This window comes from Lontra canadensis, unplaced genomic scaffold (assembly GCF_010015895.1).
Source record: "Lontra canadensis isolate GAN:19392208 unplaced genomic scaffold, GSC_riverotter_1.0 scaffold50, whole genome shotgun sequence".
Classification (NCBI taxonomy): domain Eukaryota; kingdom Metazoa; phylum Chordata; class Mammalia; order Carnivora; family Mustelidae; genus Lontra; species Lontra canadensis.
The window spans coordinates 2,313,716-2,341,383 of NW_022631044.1; the positions used below are offsets into that span (position 1 = coordinate 2,313,716).

At 49.8% G+C, this 27,668-nt stretch overlaps 1 protein-coding gene across 1 annotated transcript; it reads right to left on the bottom strand.

Moving 5' to 3' along the window:
- Positions 1-947: 947 nt before the first annotated feature.
- On the bottom strand, positions 948-27,668 carry VAX2 (ventral anterior homeobox 2). Its single transcript, XM_032873601.1, has 3 exons — positions 27,384-27,668; positions 10,579-10,766; positions 948-1,473 (listed from the first exon to the last, which is right to left on the bottom strand). Exons 1-3 carry the CDS (start codon positions 27,619-27,621, stop codon positions 1,030-1,032), a joined length of 870 nt encoding a protein of 289 aa, XP_032729492.1. The 5' UTR covers positions 27,622-27,668; the 3' UTR covers positions 948-1,029.

The following is a 27,668-nucleotide window of genomic DNA, read 5'->3' on the forward strand; positions in this document are numbered from 1 at the left end:
TTTGGGTCCCTGGTCCCTATCTCAGTATTTCCATTCTTTCAACATCTCCTGGGTGTGTGTGTGTTGGCGGGGGGGTACTTTGCAGAGGGGACCTTTGTGGTCATTGGCAACCCTGCACCCGGACTGCAGTGTGGTAGTTCCACAAATCTCACCTGGGGGATACAATGACAGGGAACCACGCCCACACAGTACCCACATCCATTTCCTGCTCCCAACAGCAAACTTCGCTTATGGAAAATGCAACTACTGGTGGACACAGGGCGAAGGGTACAAAGATTTCTTTGCAACCTGCTATAAATCCACAGTCGCTGCCAAACAAAAAGTTAAACACAAGCGTCTTACTTGAATAAAAAGACCGTGGTGACCGTGGGGGTGGTGACCGTGGGGGTCGTGTTCTCTGGGGCACGCGGGATCTCACCTGGTTTTACCCTGTCTAACTCTGGATCCTGATCCCACCTTTCACTGTTTACCCCTCTTGGAGGACTTAACATTTTCACCTCTTAGGTATTTTCGCTTCAAGGAGGAGCTTACAAAGAGCAATGTTTAACCAACCAAGGCATCAGTGTTGCAGCCTCGGGCTTTGCAATGCCCAGGTGGGAGCTCTAATTGGGAGTAGGCCTGAGGTGCCTGTCATCCCACACATGTGGTACCCGATCCTCCCCTTAACTGTGAACATGGTCTAGCGTCCACTCCCCCGCCATTAGAGCACCCCAGGCTCAGCCCATTCTTCTTCCCAGAGAGAAGGAAAGAAGGGATTGAGGGCAGTGGTGGTGCTGTGGGGACTCCGTTTCCCTTCTTGTCATTGTTTTCCTTTTATTTCCGTGAGAGGCACACACACACACACTGCACTCACACGCACAAGCTGCAGGACCAAGGCGTTCTGGTGGACAGTCTCTGAGCTGGGGGACTGGCGGGGCCGGACACGTGCTGCCCCCACGCTCTGGGAGCCGGGCTCCGGGCAGCCCACGGGTCAGGGCAGACAGGGACGGTGCCGTGCTTGGGGACTCAGTGTCACAGGGTGGTGGAGGCTTAAAAATTGGCTTTCTTGCCACCTCCAGGGCTGCCTCCTCTCTTTTCCAGCCGACTGTAGGGCTCGAAGGCTGAGGAGCTGAGTTCATAGCAGGCGGGCAGGTCCAGGAGAGGAGCCATGGAAAAGCAGAGTGCTGGTGGAGGGGGTGGCCGTGGCGGGGACGCCGAAGCCGAGGCTGAGGTCAATGGGTTGAGGCACGGGGAGGAGTTCCTGGGGTCACCCAGTGAGGTGGCCCTGTGGCCGGCAGGTGGGCCCAGTGGGCCAGGGTTCAGCGCCAGGAGGCTTGGGGCCCTGGGCACGGACAGCAGCCGGCCCTGCTCCAGCAGCCGCAGGATGTTGGAGGTGGCAAAGGCCTCAGAGGCCGAGGAGGACGCCCGCTTCTCCAGGTCTCTGCTCTGGTCTTTCTTCTGCTTGGTGCGGCGGTTCTGGAACCAGACCTTTACCTTGGGGCAGAGGGTGGGGAGGGGTGCCAGAAAGGGAGAGGGGACAGGTGACGCAAGGAGGGGGTAGGTGGGAGGAGAGAAGGAGAGGGAAGACATTGAGGGCAAGGGAGTGGGGAGTGGGGGAGCAAGGGTGGAGCGAAAGGGGGGGAAAAGAGCATTCAGAATGTCACTGAGGTCTTTCCACACCAGCCTGCTCGGGGTGAACCAGATCATGGACATGCGGTGTGATCTAGAAGGTGGACACAGACTCCCAGTAGGCAGCATCTGTGGGCTCGCAGAGCGCTCACCTTATAGGGAGGAGCATGGCCCGAGAAGGGGCCGGGGGAAGCATGGGGTCCCAGGCAGGGACCAGCTGCCAAGTGTGAGGACCTTCCCACTGCTCCTGGTCTCGACCCCCACACTGCCTCTGAAGGGAGCTTTCTTTCCCCATCTGTGTGAACCTTTCAGCAGCCCCCTCCCCCCTCATGCCATATAAAGGCCGCCAGCCAGGCTTCCTAACGCGACACCAGGTGTGACAGCATACAGAAGGTTGCCAAGGGGGCTTCCAAGGGCCACACACTCAAACCTTGGGACAAAGAGGTGCCAAGTCCTCCACATCTAAGTGCAGCCACCAAAAAAAGGGCAGAGAGAGCCCCTTTCTCCAGGTCTAGGAAAGGAGGCAGGAACAGCCTCTCCCACCACCCAAGGCCTGGTGCTCCGAGCCCCGTTCTAGTCTGTAGAAGAAACTGGAGGCTGGGAGCGAAGCTCAGGGTCAGCGCTCATGGTGCCAGGATTTCCTCCCCACTGTGAGAAGGAGAGGGTGTTCCCCTCACAGAGGGCGAGGAGCATGGAAGAATCATTTGTAGGGACTGGAAGGACCTGAGAGAAGAGTGACGCTCCTTCCCCAGCCGGAACGCTTGTCAACCCAGCATGGCTGCACCCAGATTTGTAGCCCAGGAGTGCAGAGGCTGTGCTTGCTTCTGGCCTGGAAGTCAGGAGGCTGGCAGCTGGCTGGGGGCAGTGTGGGCCCACAGGACAAGGTGGGGGGGCACAGAGAGGAGGGCACAAGAGAAAAAGGATGGGGTAGCCTTGCTGGTGGACTCCAGCTTTGCGAGGGTGTAAGGGAGGCCAGCCACTCCTGTGGCTCCAGGGAAGGAGCCCAGAGGCAAGAAAGAGGAGGCAGGAGTGGGAGGGCTGGCTGGGTGAGGATGAGGGCCCAGTGGAGGCCCCCTGGGGCGATGCCTGGAGAACCCATCTCCTAGGAGCAACCACCCCTCTAGCGCCCCCAATGGTGAGTCAGACCTGTTCTGAGTCAGACCTGTTCTGAGTCGGGAAGGAGAGGAAGAGGAGATCTGAAATAGACAGGAGTCTGGTGTTTTAAATTGGACTGGATTGAGTTTCAATGATAGAAATAACCAGAAGGTTATGGGATGTACTTGAGATTGAGGGCTTCCTTCCTTCATTCATTCATTCGCTCAATCATTCATTCTGTGGCTATGTACTGAGTGCCTACTACCTGCTGGGCGGTGTCCTCGACGTGGGGGGCGGAGAATGAGCAGGGACGAAAGCAGAGCAAATCCTTGGTGTGGAGGAGAGAGTACCAAGGGAGAGCCAGAGACGAAGAAGGGCAAATGAGAACAGCGTGATTGTCAGGGGGCGTGAAGGGCTTTGGGCAGTGTCCCTCAAATTATTCGTGCTGAGGAACCGCCTTAAAGTTTCCAGTCTGTTGTGGACCAATGTTTTTGTCAAATACAATTAAAACGAATTACACTTACTCTCCCTTTGTGCACCTAACTCGTCCTGGACAGGGAACAGTTTGCGGGGGACCCCAGACCTGAGAACCGTACTTGGAGACACTGGTTTGGGAAAAGGCCGCAGGATGGAGGGGGAGAGAGAGGGGAGGGGACTAGCTCATTACTTAGTGGGTGGCAAACACGGCCTCTCTGAAGAGGTGACATGTGAAGGAGATAGCAGTAAGGGAAGGTCAAGGGCATTCGACTAAGTATGGCTGAAGGAAGCCACTGGAAAGAAAACCTTCCTGAGTTTGTCACTCCCTGGAACTCCAGGAAAGGGTCCCTCCAGACCCTTGGGGAAGTGGCTCTTGTAGGACCGAGGTACCACCCCAAGAATGCCCCAGCTCAGTTTCTCATCTCAAAAATGGGGACAAAAATACCTGGGCTGTTGCAGGGATCAGATAAGGAAGTCCATATAGACGGCTCTGCATGGTGTCTGGCCTACCCGGAATGGGAGCTCCTGGCTCTGAACTAGGGGGAGAGGACAGACCCAGAAGTCAGGATTCCTGTCCTGGGGAAGCTGAGGGTCCAGGGGGAGGGTGGCACTGACCTACTCCTGGCAGCAAAGGGAGTGGCAGTAACAAGAATGTGATCCGTGAGGAATGACAAAGCTTGGGTGGGTTGGTGGGGGGAACAGGGAGAGGGACATGTGGGCTGGCCCCAGGTCCAGAAGTCTCCTGGGGAAGAGGGAAGGGGGGGCAGGGGCTAGGGTCTGGCATGCCCATTTCTTGGGCCCTTATGGGCCACATCAGGGGCTGTCAATCCCTGAGATTACCTGGAGTCATTTTCTAGCAAAACCAGATGCCCATGCCTCATCCCAGCTCAGAATCTCTACAGGGTGAGGCCTAGGCATCCTTATTTTTAAAAACTTTCTGGATGTGATTCTGATGTGTGAACTAGGGTAGAAGATGCTGGGGCTGCAAAGGTGGGGGCGAGGCACCAGGCCTGTCTACTTCCTATCATCAGTCCCACAGTCCCTAAAGGGCCAATTTGTAAGGCTCAGCAAACAAGTAAGAGACAGGCTCATAGCCTCTGGGCTCATCCCTCCCTTTCCTCAAGGAAACTTTCAATTCCACCACCAGGGCCACCCTCTCTCAGGGTTAAATCTGGGTACAGGTCCTTTATGGCCCAATTCGATGACATACTGGATGGGCCTGGATCCTGTGCACAAGTATACTTCCTGATGCTGGCCTCCCCTTGCTTTCTTGGTGCCCTGCTGTGTCTCCCTGCAGGCTGCCATCCTGCCTCCTCCTTCTCCTGGTTCCCCTGGAACTCAGGGAATCCTTGGGGCCCTCTTACCCGCAAGGGACCACACGGTGAGTCAGTAAGTCAGTAAGTCAGTGAGTGGCACACGAGGGGAGGGGAGTGGTTTCTAGCCGGCTGCCAGGATTAGGGAGGTGTTTTCTGGGAGATCATCTGTCCCCCTTTCTGGGCTCATGGTTGGCCTTAAACCCCAAGCCTCACTGTGGATTTGGAAATGGCATTGGTCTTTAAGAGGCTGCCTCCTGGGGTGCCTGGCTGGCTCAGTGGGTCAAAGCTCTGCCTTTGGCTCAGGTCATGATCTCAGGGTCCTAGGATTGAGCCCCACATCAGTTCTCTGCTCAGTGGGGAGTCTGCTTCCCCCTCTCTCTTTGCCTACCTCTCTGCCTACTTGTGATCTCTGTCTGTCAAATAAATAAATAAATCTTTAAAAAAAAAAAAAAAAAAGAAGAGGCTGCTTCCTGTGACTGTGAGCCCAAACCTATTAACAGTACTTGCGTATCTGCGACGGCCCTGGTTTTTGTAACCTGGAAAGTACCCCCTACTCTGCGGTTCCGGATGAAGTGATCTGGGGCAGAGGTGATGGGTATGGGGCTGAGGTAACTGTCGAGGAGCCAGAGCTGCTCTTATCCGAGCTAAGGGATGACCAAGTCAGTATTGGGACGTGGCCCTTTGTCTTCAGCTTCCAGCCTGTCTGGGGCCCTGGCCTTGAAAAAGTCTCCCAGGTCAGCCGAGTGACGGGGGTCTTGGAGCCAGCCTCCCACCTTCCTTTTCTCCACAGCCATGTCTTCTTTTCTTGTTTCCAGCTCTGCCTCTAGTCATTCATTCATACAACACATAAACAGCAAGCATCCAGCCCAGCATTGCCAGGTGCTAAGGAAACAGGAATACCTAAAACTCACCCACTTAGCTCTCAGATGCCAGTAGCAGGGAAAATGGACAGGTTGGTAAGAGTTACAAGACAGTAGATGTTTTGGTAGAAGTAGCAAACAAGACAGTGAAGATCTTGGGGTCAGACAGACCTGGATTCAACTCCGGCCTCTCCTTGATTAGTGAGAATGGCATGGGGCAAGTTACTTAAACTCTCTGGTCCTCAGTTTCCTTATCTGTAAAATGGGATTGTAATAATGCTTCCTCATAGGTTTGCTGTGATAACTCAATGAGCTAATACTAGTGGATTCAGTAAAGTGTCTGGCAGATGCTTAAGTCTTCCCAGCAGTGTGGTACCACAACAGTTGAAAAATACAGAGGTTGTTAGGTCTTCCCTAGAAATTCTGACTTGGAACCTGTGGGCTGAGTATGGAATCTGAGCCAGGAATCTGCATTTTAATGAGAACCTCAGGGGTTCTCCACAAAGGTGGTCTGCAGACCACACTTTGAGAAACACTGGTTTAACCAAGCACCATATATTCTCTTTGAAATGAAGCATGGGCACGAGGTGTATCAGGAGGTTTCTAAACACAGCGAGAACTGGGCTAAGTGGGACCACCCTAGTTCTCTGATGTGGAGAAGAGCACATGCCGCTCTGGGGAGCTGGGGGGAGGTGATTCTGATGGTTCCAAGAAATAGCTCTTTCTGAGACCCCCACCTGCTCTCCAGCCTTCAGGGTCTCGGCAAGGCCAGGGCCAGAGGTCAGTTGTGTCCTGCCTCGTTCATTGTCCCTACATCTGAAGAATGCCTCAGCCTGCAGAACTCTGTAGGCGGTGGGGAGGGAAGGCTTCACTGTTCTGCCCACCAGGTCCTATAAGGGGGCTCTCATTAAAAGTGCAGACAACTTACCTGGCATATAGAGATTAAGGAGGAGATAGGGAATGAGAACGGGCCCTGAGTAAGCCCATGCTCTCTCTGCCTGAATTAGGACCCTCCTGATAACCAGGAAGAGGGCAAAGATGCTGGTTGGCAGGAGGAAGAGAAGTGGACAGAGGCAGTCACTTGGAGAGCAGTTGGGGGCATAGCTGGGAGCTCCAGAGGGCAAGGCTGTACTTGGCATTGAAGCCCTCGGGTCCAAAATGACCTTCAGCTTCCACTCTCTACTAGGCCTGCTACACCATGGTTCCTATTCTTGGATTTCCACAAGACTGTGCCTCCTGTTTCATCCCTTAGAAGTCCATCTATCATTTGAGCACACTTGAAGGAATCTCTTATCCTTTCCCCCAGAAGAACCCAGACCAAGACCGTTAGGTAAATCAGAGAACATCAACCCCCTGAGAAAACTCAGACATATCTTCCTGACATTTCCACTTGGATCTCAGACTGAACTGATCCAAAACAGAACTCTAGATTCTTCTCCCACTGTCCTGCTCCTCCCCGGCTTTCTCAACTTGTCCATGTGGGATGTGGCATATGTGACCATTTTTCCACATACACCTGTTCCAGTCCCAACCACTTCTCTCTCCCTTGCCCAGTGCACATAATTCATGATGAGCAAGTCCTAACAGGCTCTATCTCCAAATCAGAGTACGTCTCAGATCAGTTCACTTCTCTCCTTCACCATCACCCAGAGCTTGACACAACATGGCAGTGGCCCCACCTTGCCCTCTCATCCGCATTCTCCAGATGTCAGAGTGATCTCTGTAAAATGCCAGTCCTCTCTTCAACACCTCACTATGGCCTCTAAACACTATCTGCTCTGCCCTACCTACTTTCCCTATTACCCTCCAACTCCAGCCACACTGGTCTTCTGACACTTCCAGAACATTCTATGCTAGTTCCAGGTCTTGCCAGTTTACTCTGAGTCTTGACTCCTCTTCTCTGGCTCTTCCTCTGGCTGTCTCCTTTCTGTCATTCACACCTCAGCCCATCTCCTCAAAGAAGCTTTCCCTGATGACCCTAAGGAAAGATTTCTAGTCTCTATTTTATCATGTTTTATCTGCCTCATAGCACTCATCACTCTTTAAATGCTATCTGTCAGGGCGTCTGGGTGGCTCAGTGGGTTAAAGTCTCTGTCTATGGTTTGGGTCATGATCCCAGGGTCCTGGGATCTGCTCTGCTCAGCAGGGAGTCTGCTTCCCTTCCTCTCTCTCTGCCTGCCTCTCTGGCTACTTGTGATCTCTATCAAATAAATAAATAAAATCTTTTACTAAATAAATAAATAAATAAATAAATGCTATCTGTCTCTGCAGAATGGAAGCTGCTATGAGGCTAGGTGCCTGGTCTGTTTTGCTCTGGGCTACGTTTCCAGTGCCGAGAACAGTACCTGTATGTAGTAAGTATTCAGTAATATTTTTGAACAGAGGTATGGGTGAATATATGGAGAATTCCACTGAATTTTAGCTATATAACCTAGAGCAAGTTACTAACCTCTCTGAGTTTCCTGAAATGGGGATAGTACTGCCCATAAAGCCATCTTTTTGTAAAGATTAGTTGAACTAATGAATGTATGTGCCTACTTGATCTTTATTTTTCTTCAAGATTTTTTTTCTTAAGTAGGCTCCACGCTGGGCTTGAACTCATGACCCTGAGATCAATACCTGAGATGAGATCAAGAGTTGATGCTAACCAAATGACCCACCCAAGTGCCCCTAAAATATTTTATTTTTAAGTAATCTCTATATCCAGTGTGGGCCTTGAACTTAAGACCCCGAGATCAAGAGTCGCATTCTCTACTGACTGAGCCAACCATGTTCCCCAAATATGCCTGCCTTAAACTTTGAACGTGTTATTTAATTTCTTTGTGCCTCAGTTCCCCTCTCTTTAAAGCAGAAATAATAAAGGCCTCTTCTGGTATTTAAAAAGTGTACATATTTGACCTTTGTCCCTGGTTCTAGATAGGGAGCCCCTAAAACCCTTGGAATTCCTTGAGTGATAGGAGTGTCTTTTATCATTGATAACGGGTCCCTTTAAGCCACATCTGAGATTATGCTAACAAGGTGACTTCAGGGTGGGCCCTGCACAGTTTCAGGTAGCAGCACTGGTCCCAGAAAGATACCCCCCGCATGATTAAAGGTTTGGAGTCCCCACTCCTGCCCTCCAGGAAGGGGAGAGGGCTGGGTTATAAAGACTCTTGAACAGTAAGGATTCTGAGAGCTTCTGGGTTGATAAGCATGTGGGAGTCTTGGGGTCTGGCACACCCAGAAACTGTACAGAATCTCCTCGAACACCCCCACCCCAACAGCTTGCTCTATGGATCTCTTTTGGCTGTCTCTCTCCCCTGCCCCAAACTGGGATATTTCTGAGTTCTATCCTTTACAATAAGACTGTACATGGAAGTAAAATGTTTTCCTGAGTTCTGCCAGCCATTCCAACACACCGCCAAACCCAAGAAGGGAGATGTGGGAACCCCCAATTTTCCAGCTGACCAGTCAGAAGTACAGGTGGCCCAGGGGGGCCTTGCACCTGGCACCAGATAGGAGACTGTCCTGTGGGACTGAGCCTTACCTGGTGGCGTCTGTGCTCACTGCAGGAGTCTGCGTCAGAACTGAATTGACTAGTTTGACACCCAGTTGGTGGGAGAAATGGGAGAACTGGTTGCTCTTGGTGTTGGGAAACACCACACACTGGGCGTCAGAAGTACAATCTGAAGAAAAACCTCCCTCCCCTCCCACAAGGTCGTGGGGAGGACGACAGGAGTTAGGACACCTCGAGTACTCAGAGCCTGGTACAGAGGTCCCGGTAAAGGTCAGCTGTGCCTTATAGGACCTACAAGGCCTGGGGCTGGGGAAAGAGAAAGGAGGGGAGTAAGCAAGAGTCAGTAAGTTGAGGATTCCCTGGGGTGGGGGTGGGGGTCTCTGTTTGCCCAGCTGTGTGCTGAGCTCCCCAAAGAGACCTGAAAAGGAGATGTGGCTTTCAAACACATTCTTGTCCCCCAGAAGTGTATGCTAGCTAGTGCCCAACACACACACACACACACACACACACACACACACACACGCTACATGCCATATGGAAGGGTCTCTCAGGTGGAGGTCTTATGGAAGTCTTCCTGGAAGAGGAGGGGTTTGGCCTCAACCATCAAGCGCAGGTACACTATGGTGTCTAGGGGTCAGAGCAGGGGAAGGATGAGGATGGAGAAGGAGCAAAGTTTCCAGGTATAGTGTGCGGGCAAAGCGAGGCCAGGCAGAGGGCAGTTAGGATAGGGAGGGGCAAGTATGGAGGGGTGACTCTCTGCCTCATTTCGCTCCAGGAGCTCTGGCCTGGCGCAGCCACTGCAGCCCTCTGTCTGGCAGAGTCTGGCTTGCCAGCCTCTGTACTGAGCATAGCTGGGGCGAGGGTCCCTGTTGCCCGGGGCCATCAGCCGGGTGGTTCGGGGCTCTGCGACTGGCAGCTGCAAGAAAACAGGTCCAGGTGGAGATGGCCCAGGCTCGCAGGACAGCAGCCACCCATGACTTAACTGCACTGGGTTGCTGGGAGGACTTGGTGAATTACTCTAAGCAGAGCCCACAGAGGAGCTCCTGGGCACAGCAGGTCCTCAGTGGTATTATTACCATTATTGTTATCATGCATCTGTTACAGCTTGAAATGCCTCCATTCCCACAGAATGCACACTGACTTTACAAAAGGTTTTCCTTCCGGTCAAGCTTATTATTGTTAAAATGCTAAGCCCTTCCTGGGTGAAGGGGGTGTTCAGACTCCTTCTCTCCAGCAAGAACTTCTGAGGCACAGTGGGATAAAGGGTGTGTATGGAGAGTATGTATGGAGGGGGGCAAGGGGATGGCCCAGAATGGGGGAATAAGTCCCCAACTCAGCTCTTTGATGTTTCTTCTCTTCCTGGAATCTTTGCTCCTGGCAAGCCAACCCCTCCCGCTCCTTTCCTGCAAGGTCCATCTGGCACCAACACCCCCTGATTTACTCCCTGCATCCTGGAGCCCCCTCCTTCCTATTTCTCTGGCTCTTTCTCATATCCCACCCCAAAGTGGCAGATGCATTCAGAAGGCCCCCTGTGGGCCTACGCCAGCGCTCTCTTGTTCCCACTGTATTTACTGCTCTGGTTTACCTCTAACTCTCAGCTTTTCCCTGATACATGTCCAAAGTCCTCCCAAGCTGGGTCTCCCAGTAGCAGCCCACAAGGCCTCACACCCCACAAAGTCCCCAGGCTGCAGGCCGGGGGTGGAGCGGCCTGGCCCTGCCGGCTTACCTGGGTCTCGGAGAGGTTCAGCTGGCGGGCCAGCTCAGTGCGCTCCCGGCCCACCACATACTGGCAGCGCTGGAACTCCATTTCCAGGCGGTAGAGCTGCTCGGCCGTGAAGGACGTGCGGGTCCGCTTGGGCCGGTCCAGGTCCAGGCCCTTAGGCAGGACAATCTCCCGGATGGTCCCCTTGGCATCTGCAGGGGCCATTAAAAGAGGCCAGTTAGTTCACCAGGTAAGGAGTTAGGCCACCAACAATCATCTTCACAAGAGGCAGTGTGATCTAATGGGGAGCTCTTCCGCCTGGGTCTGGCTCTGTGGTGTCTGACAAGTGGCTTACCCTCTCTGGGCTGAGCTTCCTTCATCATCCAATGTAGTATGTTGTATCTATCGGGCAAATATATGTGAACGGGCCTCATTACAAATTTCAAGTCCTCTACCATAGACTGGGCAGAAAGGATTCACTCTGACTCAGCCAGGATTCTGTTCCCTCGGCAGAGCAGAAGGACAAATGGACAGAGATATACCAAGTCCTCAAGTGCAGAGGAAAGGATGGGTTAGAACCGGGCCTGATCACTCAGGTAAGGCTTACTGGAGGAGGCATCCAGGGCCGGGTCCTGAGCCCTGTGCTGGCATGTGCATGCATAGGGGAACACTCAGTCCACAGACCCTCCTGGGGTCCATGAAGAAGCTAGCCAGTGTGGGGTGGGGGGCAGCCTAAGGAGCTGGGATCCCCAGGAAAGAGCCGAAGAACCACCGCCACCACATCAAGCTGCTGCAGTGCCTTCCAGGGACGAGATTTCTACCACTCCCCTTGTACCTAGTTCTGAGCAACAGGACCACCCTCCTGGGTCCTAAACCAACGCCATCTGTGCACAGGGTCTCCAATATTTTGAAGCCTCCTCAAGAGTGGCTGAAATCCCTGCAGCTTACGTTCACTAGATATTCCCACTCAAAGAACTGAGAAACAACAACTAAATGTGCAGCAAAAGTAAAATATGAATTGGAAGGGGGGCTTGCTTATATATACCTCAGCTTTAATTATAGGGGCAGAGACAATCTATGTTCTCCCTCTAGAAGCATATGGCGGGGCTGCTCATGTTTTAGGCGTAATAAAAGCAGACACCTCTGCCATGTTTGCTCTGGGCCAGGCACTGTTCTACGCACCCAAACCCTCCCAATGTCTCAGTGGAGCTGAACTATTTATTAGTCCCATTTTACAGATAGGGAAGTGGAGGAACACATTTTAAGTAACTTAGCTGAGGCCGCACGGACACTATTCCATCAGCTGTATAAATACCCTCACTTTATCTTATGAAGACCATCTTTTGGTAACACATAATGATTCAGTGGATAGGTTATAATGAAGAGAACTCTGGTCTTGGGTACAGAAAAAGAAAAAAAAAACAACTTTGGTCAGGGGTATAGGAAAGGACCTGAGTTTGGGATGTGCTGTCTGGCAGGGGACTCCTGTGAGCCTCACCACTCTGGATTCTGCTTCTAGAATCTCTGCCCTAGAGGGTAAATCTGACCCGCTGCCCCCGGATCCTCCACCGTATGATCTAGGAGACTGGCTCTTCCTGGTACTTTCTACATTCCGAAAAGGTGGGGAGGTAGTATTTGTGACCCCGTTGACTGGGTCCTCTTTGTTCAAGTCCTGTTATTTCCAATTACGAGACCTGTCTCAGAACTTTGTCACGACACCCAAGTAACTCCATCTCCAAAGGCCTTGATTTTATTAAAAGTGTTTTAGGGGGTGTAGACTGGAGGAAGAGTGGCGCTGTCATATGTGGTGCTGGCAGCTTCACGTCTCCTCAGTGAGCCTCTGGAGACCACCTGAGCCTGTGTTCCTGACCACTAGGGTCAAATCACACATGTCCCCTGTCCTTTCCTTCTTGTAGAAGAGCCGAGACAAGCATTCCTGCCTCAGGGAACAGACAAAGTCAGCTCTTCCTCTCAGGGTCAGGGAAGGCAGGAATTATAGGCACCTTGCCCACCAGATATCAAAATGGGCCATAAAAATAAGCATAGGAAAAGATACCCAACATCGCAAGCCGGTAGGGAAAGGCAAGTTAAAATCACAAGAGATACAAATTAGAATAGCTAAAATAAAAAATTCTGAGAGTGTCAAGGCTGGGAGGATGCAGAGAAACTCAATCTCTCAGGCACTGCCAGTGGGAACATACCTGGTACAGCCATGCTGGAAAATGACCTGGAACTTTCTTAAAGGTTTGAATATATATTACCATAAAACCCAGTGACCACATTTCTGGCACTTATCCTAGAGAAACAAAATCTTAGGTTCATGGCAAAATCCATACATGAATGTTCACAGCGGCTTTATTTGTAATAACCACCCCCATGGAAACATGCCACTGAATGTCCCTCAGCAGGTGAGTGGTTAAGCAAACAGGGGTACAGCTAATCCATGGGATATCAACTGAGCCAACCAGGCACCCCTTGATAATGTTTTATAGATATGCAAAATGTCACTTTTGGGAGAAGGGGCACCTGGATGGCTCAGGCGTTAAGTGTCTGCCTTGGGCTCAGGTCATGATCCCAGGGTCCTGGGGTCAAGGCCCGCATCGGGCTCCCTGCTCAGCAGGAAGCCTGCTTCTCCCTCTCTGCCGCTCCCCTTGCTTGTGTTTCCTCTCTCACTGTGTCTCTCTCTGTCAAATAAATAAAATCTTTTAAAAAAAAGATATAAAACTAGAGCTGTAAAGGAAAGACAAAGGATATAGCCGACTATATTAAAGCTAATGCCTTTTGTAGGACAAAAGCACAAATTTTACCAAGATAAAATATTTTTTTAAAATTGAAGAAAAAAACTTTTTAAAAAGGTAAAGAAATTATCTATAATGCAATAATAAACAATTTTTTAAAAAAGCAAATAGTCTAAACTGAAAAATGGTCAAATAATTTATCTGGGCCATTTAGAGAAAAAGATACCAAATGACCAATAAACATAAAAATGAGACAGCTTCACAGAAATCAGGATGCTGCAAATTCACACGATGGAAAATCATTTGTCTCCCATAGGACTGGAAGGACATTAATGAATGGTTAATAAATCAATGATGAACTGTAGGAGGTGCCACACTCCCATTTAACGTTGGTAGGACTGTAAACTGTCACCACCTTTTTAGGCTGCATAAGACACACGTAACTTTTGCCCCAGCATTTTATTTTAGTAAGTATTTATCCAGAAAAGCATACATTCAAGTGCTCCAAAGTATATGTAAGGATGTTTGCTACAGCTTTGTTCAAAATTTTGAAAATCTGAAAGCAACCTCAAGGTTCCCCACAAGGGAAATGACTGAACAAATGATGGTAATTCATACTACAAAATAGAGTGCAGCAATTTAAAAGAAGGACAAAGTATTTACATGAACTGACATTAAGTGAAACAAAGTTACAGAATAACATATGCAGTAATATCCCACTTAAGTAAACGAAACACATCTTCATATCCAACCATTCAATACATATTTAATGAGCACCTACTATGTACCAAATACTATTCCAAGGTCTGGAGATATAGAAATGAGCAAAAGAAACAAGGTCCTTGTTTCCTTAGACCTTGTACTGTGGACAGAGAAAAACAATAAACTTTAAAAATGAGTACGTATGTAATGACAAATGCTAGGATGACAATAAAACAAGATAAGAGGATATTGCTGACCCTCTCCAAATTACCAAAACCCAATAACCATAGTGTGTATGTGCGTGCGTGTGTGTGTGTGTGTGTAGTTGCTACTTTAGCTATAACAGAGAAAGCTACTAATCAAAGTTAAGTTAATGGATAAATTATGAATGTTGTTCACCAGTGTTTCCAACCCCTCCCCAGCACATGGTAGGGTTGCACTAATTTTCTGCACTTTGAAATTAGATACAACTATATGACTGACTTTAGCCAAAAAGAAAAGAAAAGGTCACCTTCTGGTGGACACTTTAAAAACTGGTTCATAGGGCGCCTGGGTGGCTCAGTGGGTTAAGCCTCTGCCTTCGGCTCAGGTCATGATCTCAGGCTCCTGGGATCGAGGCCCGCATCGGGCTCTCTGCTCAGCTCAGCGGGGAGCCTGCTTTCTCCTCTCTCTCTCTATGCCTGCCTCTCTGCATACTTGTGATCTCTCTTTCTGTTTCAAATAAATAAAATCTTTAAAAAACAAAACAAAACTGGTTCATAATCTGCCATGGCCCTTCCCTCTCACTGGGATGGTCCTGGAAATAGGAGTCAAGACGGCCGGTCATCAGCCTGGATCTCTGAGTACCAAACTGAGCCTGAGCCTACTTGTGATGCACTTATCATGAGAGTGAAAAGTACACTTGTGTTTTATTCAAACTCTAAGATTTGGGGTTGTCTCGGAGGCAAAACCTAGCCCCCTGGACACAGCCCCCTTCCCTGAATTTTTCCTTTTCTGGGTGGAGTTTGGGGGAAGCACCTAGAAAGAGGGACAGCTTTAATTCCAGGGCCTCCTTGTGGGTAGGGACTTGTTAGGATGAAAATGCACCCCCGAGGCTTGCTGCCTTTCCGGTCTCCTCAAAGAGGCGTGAGTCCTAGGGGGATGGGAGAGGGTGATCCTGTCCAAGGAGACTTTGCCTTGGGGGAGGTGGTCATCTCTGACTAATAATGGCTAGCCAATGTCCCTGACCTCTAGGACCAAATATTACCCACTCCTGGTCCCTCTCCCAGTAGATGCCCACAGAGCCCTTCCTGATTTCAACCCCCAGCACCCAGGTAGTTCCTTTGCATGATGAGCTGGTAATGTGCCGATTTTAAAGTGTGACAAGGTCCTTCCTGCCTTAATCTACAAGGTGATTATTATAAAAGTTCCTTATGGAAAATTCATCTTCGAGTTTATTGGGAAAATTAAAAATGGAAGAATAGTGAGGAAACAATGTGAAAGAATGAGGCAAAAATGCTTGCTTTACCCACCCCCCCCAGTAGAACATATTACAAATCTACAGCAACTAAAATGGTATGGTGCCGGCACAAGAATCTGGAAGCAAATCCATGCATATATGAGGATTTTTATAAAGAAGACATTTCAGGGATGCCTGTATGGCTTAGTTGTTAAACGCCTGCCTTTGGCTCAGGTCATGATCCCAGGGCCTGGGCAAGCCCAGCATTGGGCTCCCTACTCAGCGGGAAGCCTGTTTCTCCCTCTCCCTCTGCCTCTGCTTGTGTTTCCTCTCTCACTGTCTCTCTTTCTGTCAAATAAATAAAATCTTAAAAAAATAAAAGAAGACATTTCAGGTTAGAGGGAGGAAAGATAAGATTATTAAAGACCTGGCTTTTGGGGTGCCTGGGTGGCTCAGTGAGTCAAGCCTCTGCCTTTGGTTCGGGTCATGGTCTCGGGGTCCTGGGATTGAGCCCCATATGTGGACTCTCTACTCAGCGGGGAGCCTGCTTCCCCGCTATGCCTACTTGTGATCTCTCTCTCTGTCAAATAAATAAACAAAATCTTAAAAAAAAAAAAAAAGACCTGGCTTTTGGACAATTAGCTCATTATTTGGAATAAAGTAATTCATCTCACACTGTGTGCAAAAATAAACACAAGATAGATGAAAATCTTCATATAAAAATAAGCTCTAAAAATTGAAGAAAAATACAATTTTTTAAAAGGAAAATAAAGGACAAATTTGAGTACCCAGAAATTAAAGCTTTTACAGGGCAAGACATTTAAAAGACGAAAAACAGATTAGGAGAAAATATTCATAATACCTGCATAGCAGAGTCCTAATGTCTGGTACAAACAGCTTCTAGAGACTGAGGAGTAAAGTCCAGCGGTGGGAAACTGAGCAAATTTTATGAAAGGTTTATTCAGAGAAGAAGAAATGCAAGTGCCTAATAACTATGAAAAAATACTCAACCTCAGAGGGAATCAGAGAAAACGGAAGTTAGAACAGCAAATGAGATACAGCTTTTTCTTTTTCCAGACGCCATATTTTATCTATCAGCCTGGGGGAAATGTGCTGGCAAAAATGAGGGGAATATAGGCTCGTTCAAGCTCCGTTTTTATAAGAATATTTGTAGAGTGCAATTTCACAATACCTAGCTAAATTAAAACTGCAATAATTCCACTGTCCTAGAAATTTGATAGAGGTTTCTATGCCAGAGAAATATTGATACACTTTGATAAAGACAGACTCACTAGGGCATGGTTTTTAAGAGAAAAAATAAAGGAAAAGGTTCAATGTTTATCAGTAGAAATATTGTTAACAAAATCACAATATTAGTCATGCCTTTGGCTTTTATGCAGACGTTAACAAGAATGAGGTACATCCCCATATACCAGTCTGGATGGATGCCCCTTACATGCTACTTTACAAAAACAGCAAGTATGTACAAACCTATTTTTACAAAGAGCAAAAAGTAAGACTACACTGTGTGTGTGTGTGTGTGTGTGTGTGTGTGTGTATGCTTGTTCCTACATAGGCTCAAGTCCGCAGGATAAACACCTCTCTTTTGTTCGCTGTTCAGAATCGGAAGCTGGTCAGGGAGGAAAAATTTTCCCTAATCTTACCTTGCATACATTTTTGTTTGGTTTGTTGCAAAGACTATTGTAACAAAATTGAGTTTTACCTTCGGTTCCACAAGAACTTTCTAACAGAACTAAATGACCCAAGAGAAAGGACCATTAGATATGATCACAATTTAAATTTGAGTTCAGAAAAAAAAAAAAAAAAAACCTCACAGAAAATTTTTTAAAAAGGAAGAGATTTGGGCGTATTTGCAACACATGTCACAGGAAAAGGGATTATTTCTTTAGTAGAAAAATAGCGTTCACAGGGGCGCCTGGGTGGCTCAGAGGGTTAAAGCCTCTGCCTTCGGTTCAGGTCATGATCCCAGGGTCCTGGGATCGAGCCCCGCATCGGGCTCTCTCCTTGGTGGGGAGGCTGCTTCCTCCTCTCTCTCTCTGCCTGCCTATCTGCCTACTTGTGATCTCTCTCTGTTGAATAAATAAATAAAATCTTAAAAAAAAAAAAAGAAAAATAGCGTTCACAACTATAAGAAAATAATAAACACAGAAATAGCTAAGCACATGAATAAAAAATTCACAGAAGAGGAAATTAAAATGAGGACTAAGTATATGAATACATGCTTAACTCACTAGTAATTAAAAATGCTAATAAAAATACTTTTTTTCCACTTGATAAAACTTCACTCTAAGACTCAGTATACCTGGGTTGGAAGAATGAGGAAAATGGCACATTTATACACAATTGCTGGGAGTATAAATTTTTGGTATGAATTTTGGAAATACTTATCACAATTTAAATATGATACATGTGAAATAATGCTTATTATGTTAAACATTTTATTATGAGAAATTTCAAACATACACAAAATTGGAGAGAATAGTAAAGCTCTGATGTACCTATTCCCCAACTGCAACGATTATAAATTCAGAAGCAATCCTGTTTCTTCTCTGTCCTCATAATTTTAAGCAAATCTCAGACATCATATCATTTCATCCAGAAATATTTCTCTGTGTATCTCTAAGAAAGACTTCCTTCCAAAAAACAACCACAGTACTACTGTCACAACCAAAAACATTACCTATCATTCCTTAACATAAAAAAGTCCTACACATTTCCACATTTTTCAGATTGTCTCATGAATGGGACTTTAAAAAAAAATCATCTGTCCAAATTAGGATACAAAGATGCTCACTGACACATTGTGTGTAGTAGTGGAAAAGTAGAACCAACCTAACTATCCATCAATAGAAGACTGGCTAAATTAATTATATCTGAAGAATGGAATATCATGCAGCTGTTACAAAGAACAAGACAGTTCTAGACGCAAGGTGTCTACAAATGTTTATAAAATGGAAAAAAATTTGCAAAAACAATTCCTACTCTTGTAATATATCACTTACATCTTTATATTTTTCAATTAGTAGAGAAAATTTGAAAGGTGATATCCTGGGAGTATACATGCTTTATTGGGGAAAAATGAAGAAGTTTCCACTTATACATGATCTAGCAAAACAGCACGGTTGGTTTTATCATTGGAAGGTTATTTTATCCATCAGAAAATAAAAGACATCAGAAGGAAATTATAAACTTAAATAAAACTGCAACACATATTGAAAGCAATTAGCTACTATCCTTAATGCTGAGTTTCTACCCATCAGCACAGAAAGGAATATCTGAAAATTAAAAGTGGCCAAAAGAAATGAGTTAATAGATAACACCGGAAGAAATATACTGGTCAGTAAATATGAAAAGATAGTTAGCTTCACTAATAATAAATGAAATAAAAATTAGAATGCCAATGAGGCACTACTTAACACCTATACCATTGACAAAGGTAAAAAAGATGCGTAATGCCCAATATGGGCAGAGGGAAAAGATGAGGATAGAAACTACAAAGAACAAGATGACAATATGAGGGTATAAATTGCAAAGAACAATTAGTATCTATCAAGATATACAATACAAACTGTGGTGGCAAGATTTGGCAATACAGGGGCGCCTGGGTGGCTCAGTGGGTTAAACCTCTACCTTTGGCTCAGGTCACATCTCAGGGTCCTGGGATCAAGCCTAGCATTGGGTACTCTGCTCAGCGGGGAGCCTGCTTCCTCCCCCACCCCCGCCCCCGCCCACCTCCCCGCCCGCCTCTCTGCCTACTTGTGATCTGTCAAATAAAGAAAACAAAATCTTTAAAATATATATATATACATATATATATATATATATATATATTTGGAGATGGAAGCACTTTCAGGCATTGTTGCTGGAGCTGGAGCTTGGGTGGGGGTGGGTGGGGAGTGGGGTGGTATACAGACGGAAGGCAATTTGGCATTATCTTCCAAATTACAAACACACCCAGTAATCTGCCTTTAGGAACTTCCCTAGACACATATCTACACAAGTAGAAATGACCGAGAACCAGTTCATTTATTGCAGCATTGTATATAATAGCAACATATGAGAACAAAGCTATATGCCCACCAATAGGACATGGGTTATGCAACATATATTATGGCCCACCCAGTCCATATAAATGGAATATTATGCATCTGGGAAAAAACTGACGAGAAATTCCTCACATCCCAAAATATATGGGTAAGTGAAAAATAGCAAGGTGCTGAAAAATATGGAAATGTCACCATATGGGTATAAATAAATAAATAAACAAATAAATGCATGAAAAAATAAAATAGGGGCCCTGACTTGCATAAGCATGAAATGGTTTTGGAAGGACAAATGAGAAAGTAAAAATCATTGTCTTAGAGCCGGGTGGGAACGGGAAGACGGAGGGCGGGGATGGGAGAGAGTCTTCCCGGCGTCCGTAAAACACCGCCACCACGTTGTGAAGTTCCAAATCACAGGAGTTAGTTACTCTTTTGGAATCAAACAAAAACACGTTTTTAAAAAATTGTGCTGTGCGTAAACTTTTTTTTTTTTTTTTTTTTGGTACTGCAGTCCCACTGCCAGGAATTTATCTCACGGAAATACTCAAGGGCGCAAAGCCCCGCGCCCTGGGACTTTATTGCACGGTGTTTCTGTTGGGGAAAAACAACAAGTGGAACATCCCTTCAGCGGTTGGGAGAAGTTGGGCTTTCCCCAGCCGGAGGGATCCTTCTGGTTCCGTCACGGGACAGCGCGAAATGGTTGACCCGAAAAGATGACCCCTGCGGATTAAATGTATTTAAAAAGGTAAGTTGCCAAACACCTTCTGTAAGACGATTCCACTTTTTCAACGTTTGTTTGCGAGAGTGGAAGAATCTGGAAGGACGCACCTGGAACTGCGAACTGTGGCCATCTGGGGGAGCCTTCAGCCGCTCCAGGCTTTGTTTTGCTTACGCGGAGTCCCTATTGCTTTTTGGAATGCAATCCTCCGCCGGCCCTTCTCGGTGTGAGTGTGGCCCTGGAGCCCGGCCCCGGCTGCCCGCAGCCTCACGTGCCGCCGCGCTGGGCGGCAGCAGGAGCGAAACCCGCCCCACACGCCGGCTTTGGTCACCCAGAGATGCGCAGCGCCAGCGGCTGGCTGGAGGCCTGTGAACTGAGCGCGGAGGGGGTGGGGGGCGCGGATGTACCTAGGTATTGCTTTCTCACCCACGGCTGGCTTTGCGCGCCGAGTCTCGCACTAACAGCCGCAGAGAAGCGGGAGACTTACTACCGATCTCACCGTCCTGCGCCTGGCACGACACCCTGCTCCGGCAGGGACCGGACTCTAGCCTCCCCCCACCCCGCACCGGCCCTGGAGACCCAGCGATGAGTCAAAGAAACATATTCGAGGTTTTCCACGTTTTACATTTCGGTGGTTCGCAAAGTAGAGGGCTGCACAAAATTCTAAAAATATGGCATTGGTAATTTTTTTTTTTTGGCATTGGTAATTTTATGTTTTAACAATTATTCTGGGTTCTGGCACCATCATGGTTTCATAAAAGAAACGGTATTGTAACGTCAAAAAAAATGAGGATGTCGTCTCAGAATGAACGTTGCTCCCGGGGACGGCGTTGCAGTCTTCTACCTAAAGAAATAGGCGACGTTGACTGCTTTTTTGTCTCCTTTCATTCACTACACAAATACTGTGTATTGTGTGCTAGGAACAAATCCGGGGAGATGGTGGATTTGGACGGCGCGGTGACCTCTTCCGTGATCCCAGCACCTGCCTCCCTGGAATTTCGCTCAGGCCTCGCTTCCCCGCCACCTCTAGGGTGGGCGGGTCAGGAACCCCGCACTTCCAAGTGTCTGAGACAGTCTCATGTTTGGGAAGCTGAGCGCTAGCACCTGGGTCTGGCATTAGTAGGTATTCACTGATGTTTGTGAAAAGAATCAACAAGTGAAAGGCAAGACCGCAGGAGAACCTGGGAGAGAAATGGTTCGAAGGGCCTTTGCGGGGCCCCAGCTAGCACCTAAGACCCGACCCAGTCCCATCCCCACCCACCCCTGCGCTCCAGGCCCTGGCTTTCTGTCCACTCTACTGCTTTGTAGACCAGATCCCGTCCTGGTGCTGTCCTGTCTTGCCCTTTTTGCATTGTTCGAGGCCACCCTGGCACCCTCAGGCCCTCCAACCTCCCTCCTGGATGGGTGGGGGAGACCGCCCAGCTCTCAGGGATTCAGAGGCAGGCCCACCCTGCCTCGGTGTCCTTGATCAGAGTTTCTCAAATTGGGGTAGGGAACTGGTGGGGGTGGGGCGAATACACGCCGTGTAACCCTAACAGCTTAACAAGGAGTGAGGTCAATCTTTATTTTCTTTTTTAAGATTTATTTATTTTTAGAGAGAGCGCTGCAGAGGGAGGGCGGGAGGAGGAGGAGAGGGAGTGGGAGACAAGAGTTTCCAGCAGACTGCGCTGAGCCGGGAACCCAAAACACGGCTCAGTCTAGTGACCCTAAGATGAGGACCTGAGCAGAAAACAAAACTGGGATGCTTAACCAACTGCCTTACCCAGGCGCCCCAGGCCAATCTTTATTTTATATTAAGCAAACAGGAAATAGAAGTATAATTAATATGCTTCCTGTGCCCCCCCATGCAAATCAAAGAGATATAGGGAAGGAGCTCAGGGCCACTATAGCCCCAGGCTCAGTCCAAGGTAATTGAGGAAATGGCCTAGAGCCAACAGGACCCATAAAGGCTCCCTCTCCCTATAGATGGTGCACAATGGGCCAATGTCCCCAACAAGAGCCAACCATCTACCTATACCAGCCCAAGGACACACACCCCCCACAGTCCCCTCCCTCCCCTCCGGTGCAAGTACTCGCTCAACTGTCCCAGGCTCCTTGCTCTGCAGGGTGAAGGGGTGGAGGTGGGAGATAGAGGCGCGGAGGGTAGGGGAGCACCTAGAAGCTCTAACCCTGCAGGTGTGTGTATGTGTGTGTTTGCACGTGGGTGTGGCACACACCCAGGCGATGTGGCAGTGGGTCCACGGGCACTAGAGCCCAATCTACCACCCAGAACAACAAATACAGCATGAAACACAAGGAGCCTGGCAGAGTTCCCTAAAAATGCAAACTGCACGCAAAACACATCAATGAGAGGACACATTCGGTTGCCGGGACTGCTTCTGTGTGTGTGTTGGGGGAGGCGGCATGTGTGTAAAGGGGAAAATAAAGACCAAAAGGATAGCACCTGCTCTAGACCCTTGAGGAGAATGCGGGTCCTTCTGCCAAAACAAACAAAGCAAAAGGAAAAACGTAACAAACAGAACAAAAACAATCCCAAGGAAAGAAAAAAAAAAAAAAACCTAATACAACCACACAAGCCCCCAAACTAAAAATTACATATAAAACCAGCATTCCAAAGTGCAGGCCCTGTATGAACCATTAAACCTTTCGACTGCTGCCTGGGGCCTGGGCCTGGGTAATCGCGCGTATTCACACACTCTGATTGAGGCCAGGGGCCTGAGATCCACCAACGGCCCAAGAGCTGGGACTCACAATCCCGTGCTCATTTACATACAACAATCTGCCCCACCTTCTCGGTTGTCCAAATGCCCGCTGGGCAAGTGGGCAGGTGTGCCTTGTGGAGCTGCTGCGACGTGTAGGGTGAGGCCTGCAAGGTCAGGGCTGAGCCAATGTACGTCCGGTGGCTTTTGTAAATCCAAGCAGAAAGCGAGCAGATTCGAAGGGAAGCTGAGCCCAGATCTGACTGCAGGAGGGGGGAGTCTGTTCCCCCACCCACCCAGGCCGCTCTCAGCTCAAGCCCCAGAGGCCTTGGCCTCTTGCCCAGCGTCTTCGGATGAGTCTGGCAGCCAGGGCCTGCCTGGTGCAGGCCATCGTGCAGCCCGTTTACGTGTTTGGAGGTTCCGCGTTCTGGAACACAGCAGCACTGCCCCCAGATGGGCAGTGGGCACGGATTCCACTAAATTCAGTGCCTCCCTTCCCCACACCCACATCCACAGCGAGAATTGCTAGATGGTGCTTGAGGCCCTGTTCTTCCTGGGTTTTCTTGCATCCATCAAGCTCCCAGGTGAAAGCATTTCAGCAAGTGGGTGGTGGTGGGCGGGTCAGCTGTTCACTCAGTCATGGGGTCCCTAATTTTTTCCTGTCCTCCTGCCGCCAGAGGTGTGTAGAAATGAGGAGGGGGGTTCTCCGCTTCTCACAGAAGGGGAGTGCTCTGGGGGGCAGCTTGATCCTGTTTCACCTGGAGCCAAGGTGCTCACATTGAGCGGAGGACAGAGGATGCAACCAGAATGGGGTGTTGGCACCCATTGGCCTAAGGGACCCCTTCAGGGGAGCAGGTAGCGGTGCTGACCATTATTCACAGAAGTCGGTGACACTAGCAGGCAACCCTGCCGGCTCTACCCAGAAGGGTTGTTGAATTTGCATCCGGATTAATCTGGGAATCACTCAGGCACATCTGAGTGTGTGGACGTGAACAAAGATTGTGAGGTTGCTGGAAGTTTCGGGTGAGAGTTGGTCCTCATCTTCCAACTGCCGGTGTCCCAGGTCCAGCGAAAAGGCCATTACATCTGGTCCGCCCCGTGCGGTGAGAGCCGAGGCTGGGAGGCGGTCTGTCTGACTGCCTCCAGCTCATGGTTGGCGCGCCGTTTCCAAGTATAAAACAAAAGGATCCCCCATCCATGCTCCTCACCGACCAACGGGCTGTGCACGCAGAGGTGTGGTGGCGTGCGGGGCTGTCTCATCTCGTAGGAGCCTGGCTGTGTACACGGGGCGGGGGGGGTGTGCGCAGACATGCCTGTTGTGCACACTCCCCTGTCATCTTTGTGGCCTTGTTTGTGTCCGTGTGTGGCTTGAGGCGGCCTCCATTTTGAGGTGGGGATGCAGCAAGGTGCGCCTCCCTGGCTCCCTAACCTACATTTCGCCGAGGCAGCAGGGAACTTGAACAACTGGTGGAGTGAGGGTTCTTGAAGGGGATTGGGGGAAGGCTACACTTCGTGGTCTGCAAGGTGGCACTAATCTTCCTTTCCACAGCTCTCAGCCCCTTGGCTGCTCACCTCCCAACGCAGGCACAGCATTTTGCCAAGGCAAAAAGACATCAAGTCCCCGATAGCGGGGTTGAGCTGAGCTGGAGGAAGCTTCTGAGGAAGGAGGCCCATTCCCTGAGTGGTTTGTGGGTGACCTCAGAGCAACCCCCTTTCGCTCAACAGAATATTTTTGGAGATCCTGCTGGGCGTTTGCAATTTTATAGACATCACCTCTGATATTTAGCCCTGACTTTCAAGGTGACAGCTGTGGGTTTCTATGTACAATGAGGAAGATGAGGCACAGAGCGACAAAGAAACTGGCTTAAATTTAAAGGGCTCTAAGGCTGGTATTCCAACCCAACTTCATTTAACTCCAGTACACACACTTTCCTTCTATCCCCCTGTGCCTTGGAACTCCCCTCAAGAGATCAGGACTGAAAGAAACAGAAAGAAGTGCTAAGACCCAGAGGAAGTGGGGTTCCTTCCCAGAACTATCACCCCATCAGCAACCTAATGATCTGTGAAGGCAAACACCTCCCTTTCTACCTTTTTATGATTTCCTCCAAGAGTACTTTGGGAGGCTATGTCCTGGGAGGTCAAGGGCAAAATGCGTTTGTTACTTAAAGCACACTGGAGGAACATTCATCCTGACGCCAGGCTTTTCATCTGTTAGAGCCTCTACCCTGAGCCCGGGTGGGGCCAGAAGGGATGCAGGTGACCCTGGCTAGGGAGCAATTAGGGTTAAATGACACGCCAGGTATCTCAGGCCTGAAATAACCTTTTTTTCATTAAATGAGAAAGGGCAGAGGGATTTATGAGGACCTTATGTACCTTTTCTTTCTTTCTTTTTATATTATACCAATATAATGCATTGCTGTATGTGCACACATGCATTTATAAAAACATATCTCCTGACAATGCACACAAGCTATTCCACATACAGTCTGTGTGTGTTGAAGGGGTGTTCATCTCTGTCCCGCTGTGGACTGCTCCTAGCGTGGGTGGCCTCCATGCTACCACACTCCTACCTTCTATGAGTTTACAACTGGGAATTATTAAACTGGCCATCTGTACACAGAATTTATTTGTTCTACATGCAGAGTTAGTAGAGTGGAAGGGATGATAGGTGGCATAGAACTCACGATGGTCTGGAACTCACAAATACCCACAGATAATGTATGAAGTGGTGAGTGTCGCAGCCAGGGACTTGAGTGTCTTAATCTGGGAGGGTGGGCTTAAAGGGCTGATTTCTTCATTTCCGGAAGCCTTGAAGATTTTCTCAATGGAACTCCAAGCTGGCTGCTGATATCTTGTATTCAGGACATCCTACAGTCTATGAGAGGGATCCAATTTAACCCCAGGTACCCAAAAGGTCCACACACCTGCTGGAATTGCTGCTGGGTGGGGACCCCCCTCATACCCAGTCCTGTAACTGCCTCAGCCTGAGCCTTCCCTCAGAACAGCGCTTAGTGCCCCATCTCTAGGGGACCACACCTGACACCAGGAGTGTTTTCAGACCAGGGCCGTTGAGTCTGTGTACAAGACAGTCTATCAGTTGACTTTACACTGGGCTGCCTCCATGCTCAACACTAGCCCTGTCCCCCATTCCCAGAGCCACTCAAACCCAGTGGCTGTGGGGAAAATGTGCAAAACCAGGCCAAGGTGCCCCGGTCTGTGTGTGGGTGGCCTAGGTCAGATCAGACCAACTCGGGATCCTGGCGCTGGAGTGTTCTGGGGCCAGCAGCAAGCTGGTTTCCCTTCCCCAGGACCTGATGGCCAGGGAAATCAGTTCTGGCCGGTGGCCTCGTAAAGCCTAGCCGCTTGCAAGAGGGCGCTCAGGAAGGAGAGGCAGTAAAAGGGCCGCGGGAGGAAGCCGGGCTAGGGAGTTGGAGGAGGCCTGGGGGGGAGCCTTTAGAGGCGTGTGGCCTCTTCTGGGCGCTCGGTCTGCCGGTGCCCGCGCTCCGAGATGCTGGGGGAAACAGACCTCAGGCTCTGGCCGAGGCCTAGGGACAGGCTGACGGGGAGACCCCGGAATTCCCTTTCTCCTCCCATCTCTCTGGGCGAGGCCCCGATCCGGCGAAAGCTGAGCCTGCAGCTTCCCGTGAGGCTCGCTTTAGGGGTCTGGGAAGTCTCGGCCTCGAAGCGAGGAGGCCAGGAGGAGCCGGGTACTCGGGCGCAGTCCAGAAGCGCTTGTAGGAAAAGAGGGCTGGGGAGCGCTCGGCAGAGAGAAAAGGCCAGGAAAGAAGAGAGGAGGGCGAAGGAGAAAGCGAGAGCCGCGAAAGGCCAGGCCGGGAGAAGGCCGCAGCGAGAGCCGGCTGGGCCCGGGCGCCGCGAGGAAGTGGGAGCCGAAAGAGCGAAGCCCAGGCGGGCAAGCGCCGCGCACCCCGCGCTCCGTGCCCGGGTGCCCTCTCCCGCGAGCAACCGGTGCGGTCTGCGTCGCTGGGAATGAGAAACCAGGCTGGCCAGGCGGCGAGGAAGCGCCTGGTCTCTGAGCGGAGCGCCGGCCTTTTCCTCCCGGGGTTCCGGACGCTGGTCCCTCCTTGTCCTGACCCCGCTGAGCGCTCGTGACGCTTTTCTCCGCACCCGCCGTTTGGGACGCGGGGCGGGGACCGGCTCTCGGCATCCCGCGCTCGCGCCCGTGCCCCCGCCACCGTCAGCGGCTGGGATGGGCCTAGGGTGAGCGGCCGGCCCGAGAGGCTGAGAAATGTAAGGCAGTGACACGGGGATCTCTTTGGTCCCGTTCGCCGCTTTGTCCCCTGCACTCAGCTCAACGTTCAGCACACAATGGACGCTCAGAATAATACTAGCTGAATGAATGACTGAGTGATGACTGACGGGCTGAGTACATGAATTGGGAGGTGGAGGCAGCAGAAGAGCGGGGCGGGGGGCGGGAATCCGGCGAGCCAGGACCGCGAGCTGTCCGCTTACCTCGCACCAGGATGCGGCGGCAGTGGTCTGCCTCACCGAGCCCGGGGTGGCCGTCGCTGTCCGCGCCGCTCTCCCTGGAGCCCGCGGGGCTAGAAGCAGAGGTCCCTGCAATTTCCCTGGGGTTCCGGCGGCTGGCATCGGTACCCGAGTCCTCCGCTCCGCCTCGGTCCCCGCCGCGGCCGCCGTGCGACTCCCGGCGTGCGGGACCGCGGTCGCGCTCGGCGCCCCCATCGCCCATGCCGGCCGCCACCGCCGCCTTCGCCACCGCCCGGCCAGCCTACGCTA

Bases quoted from the DNA above. Each gene is read 5' to 3' on its own strand.
- VAX2 (XM_032873601.1), bottom strand. From the start codon at position 27,621: ATGGGCGATGGGGGCGCCGAGCGCGACCGCGGTCCCGCACGCCGGGAG. The intron at 10,767-27,383 runs GTAAGCGGACAG...TGGCCCCTGCAG, and splicing joins CCGCCGCATCCTGGTGCGAG to ATGCCAAGGGGACCATCCGG. The intron at 1,474-10,578 runs GTAAGCCGGCAG...CTCTGCCCCAAG, and splicing joins TGAACCTCTCCGAGACCCAG to GTAAAGGTCTGGTTCCAGAA.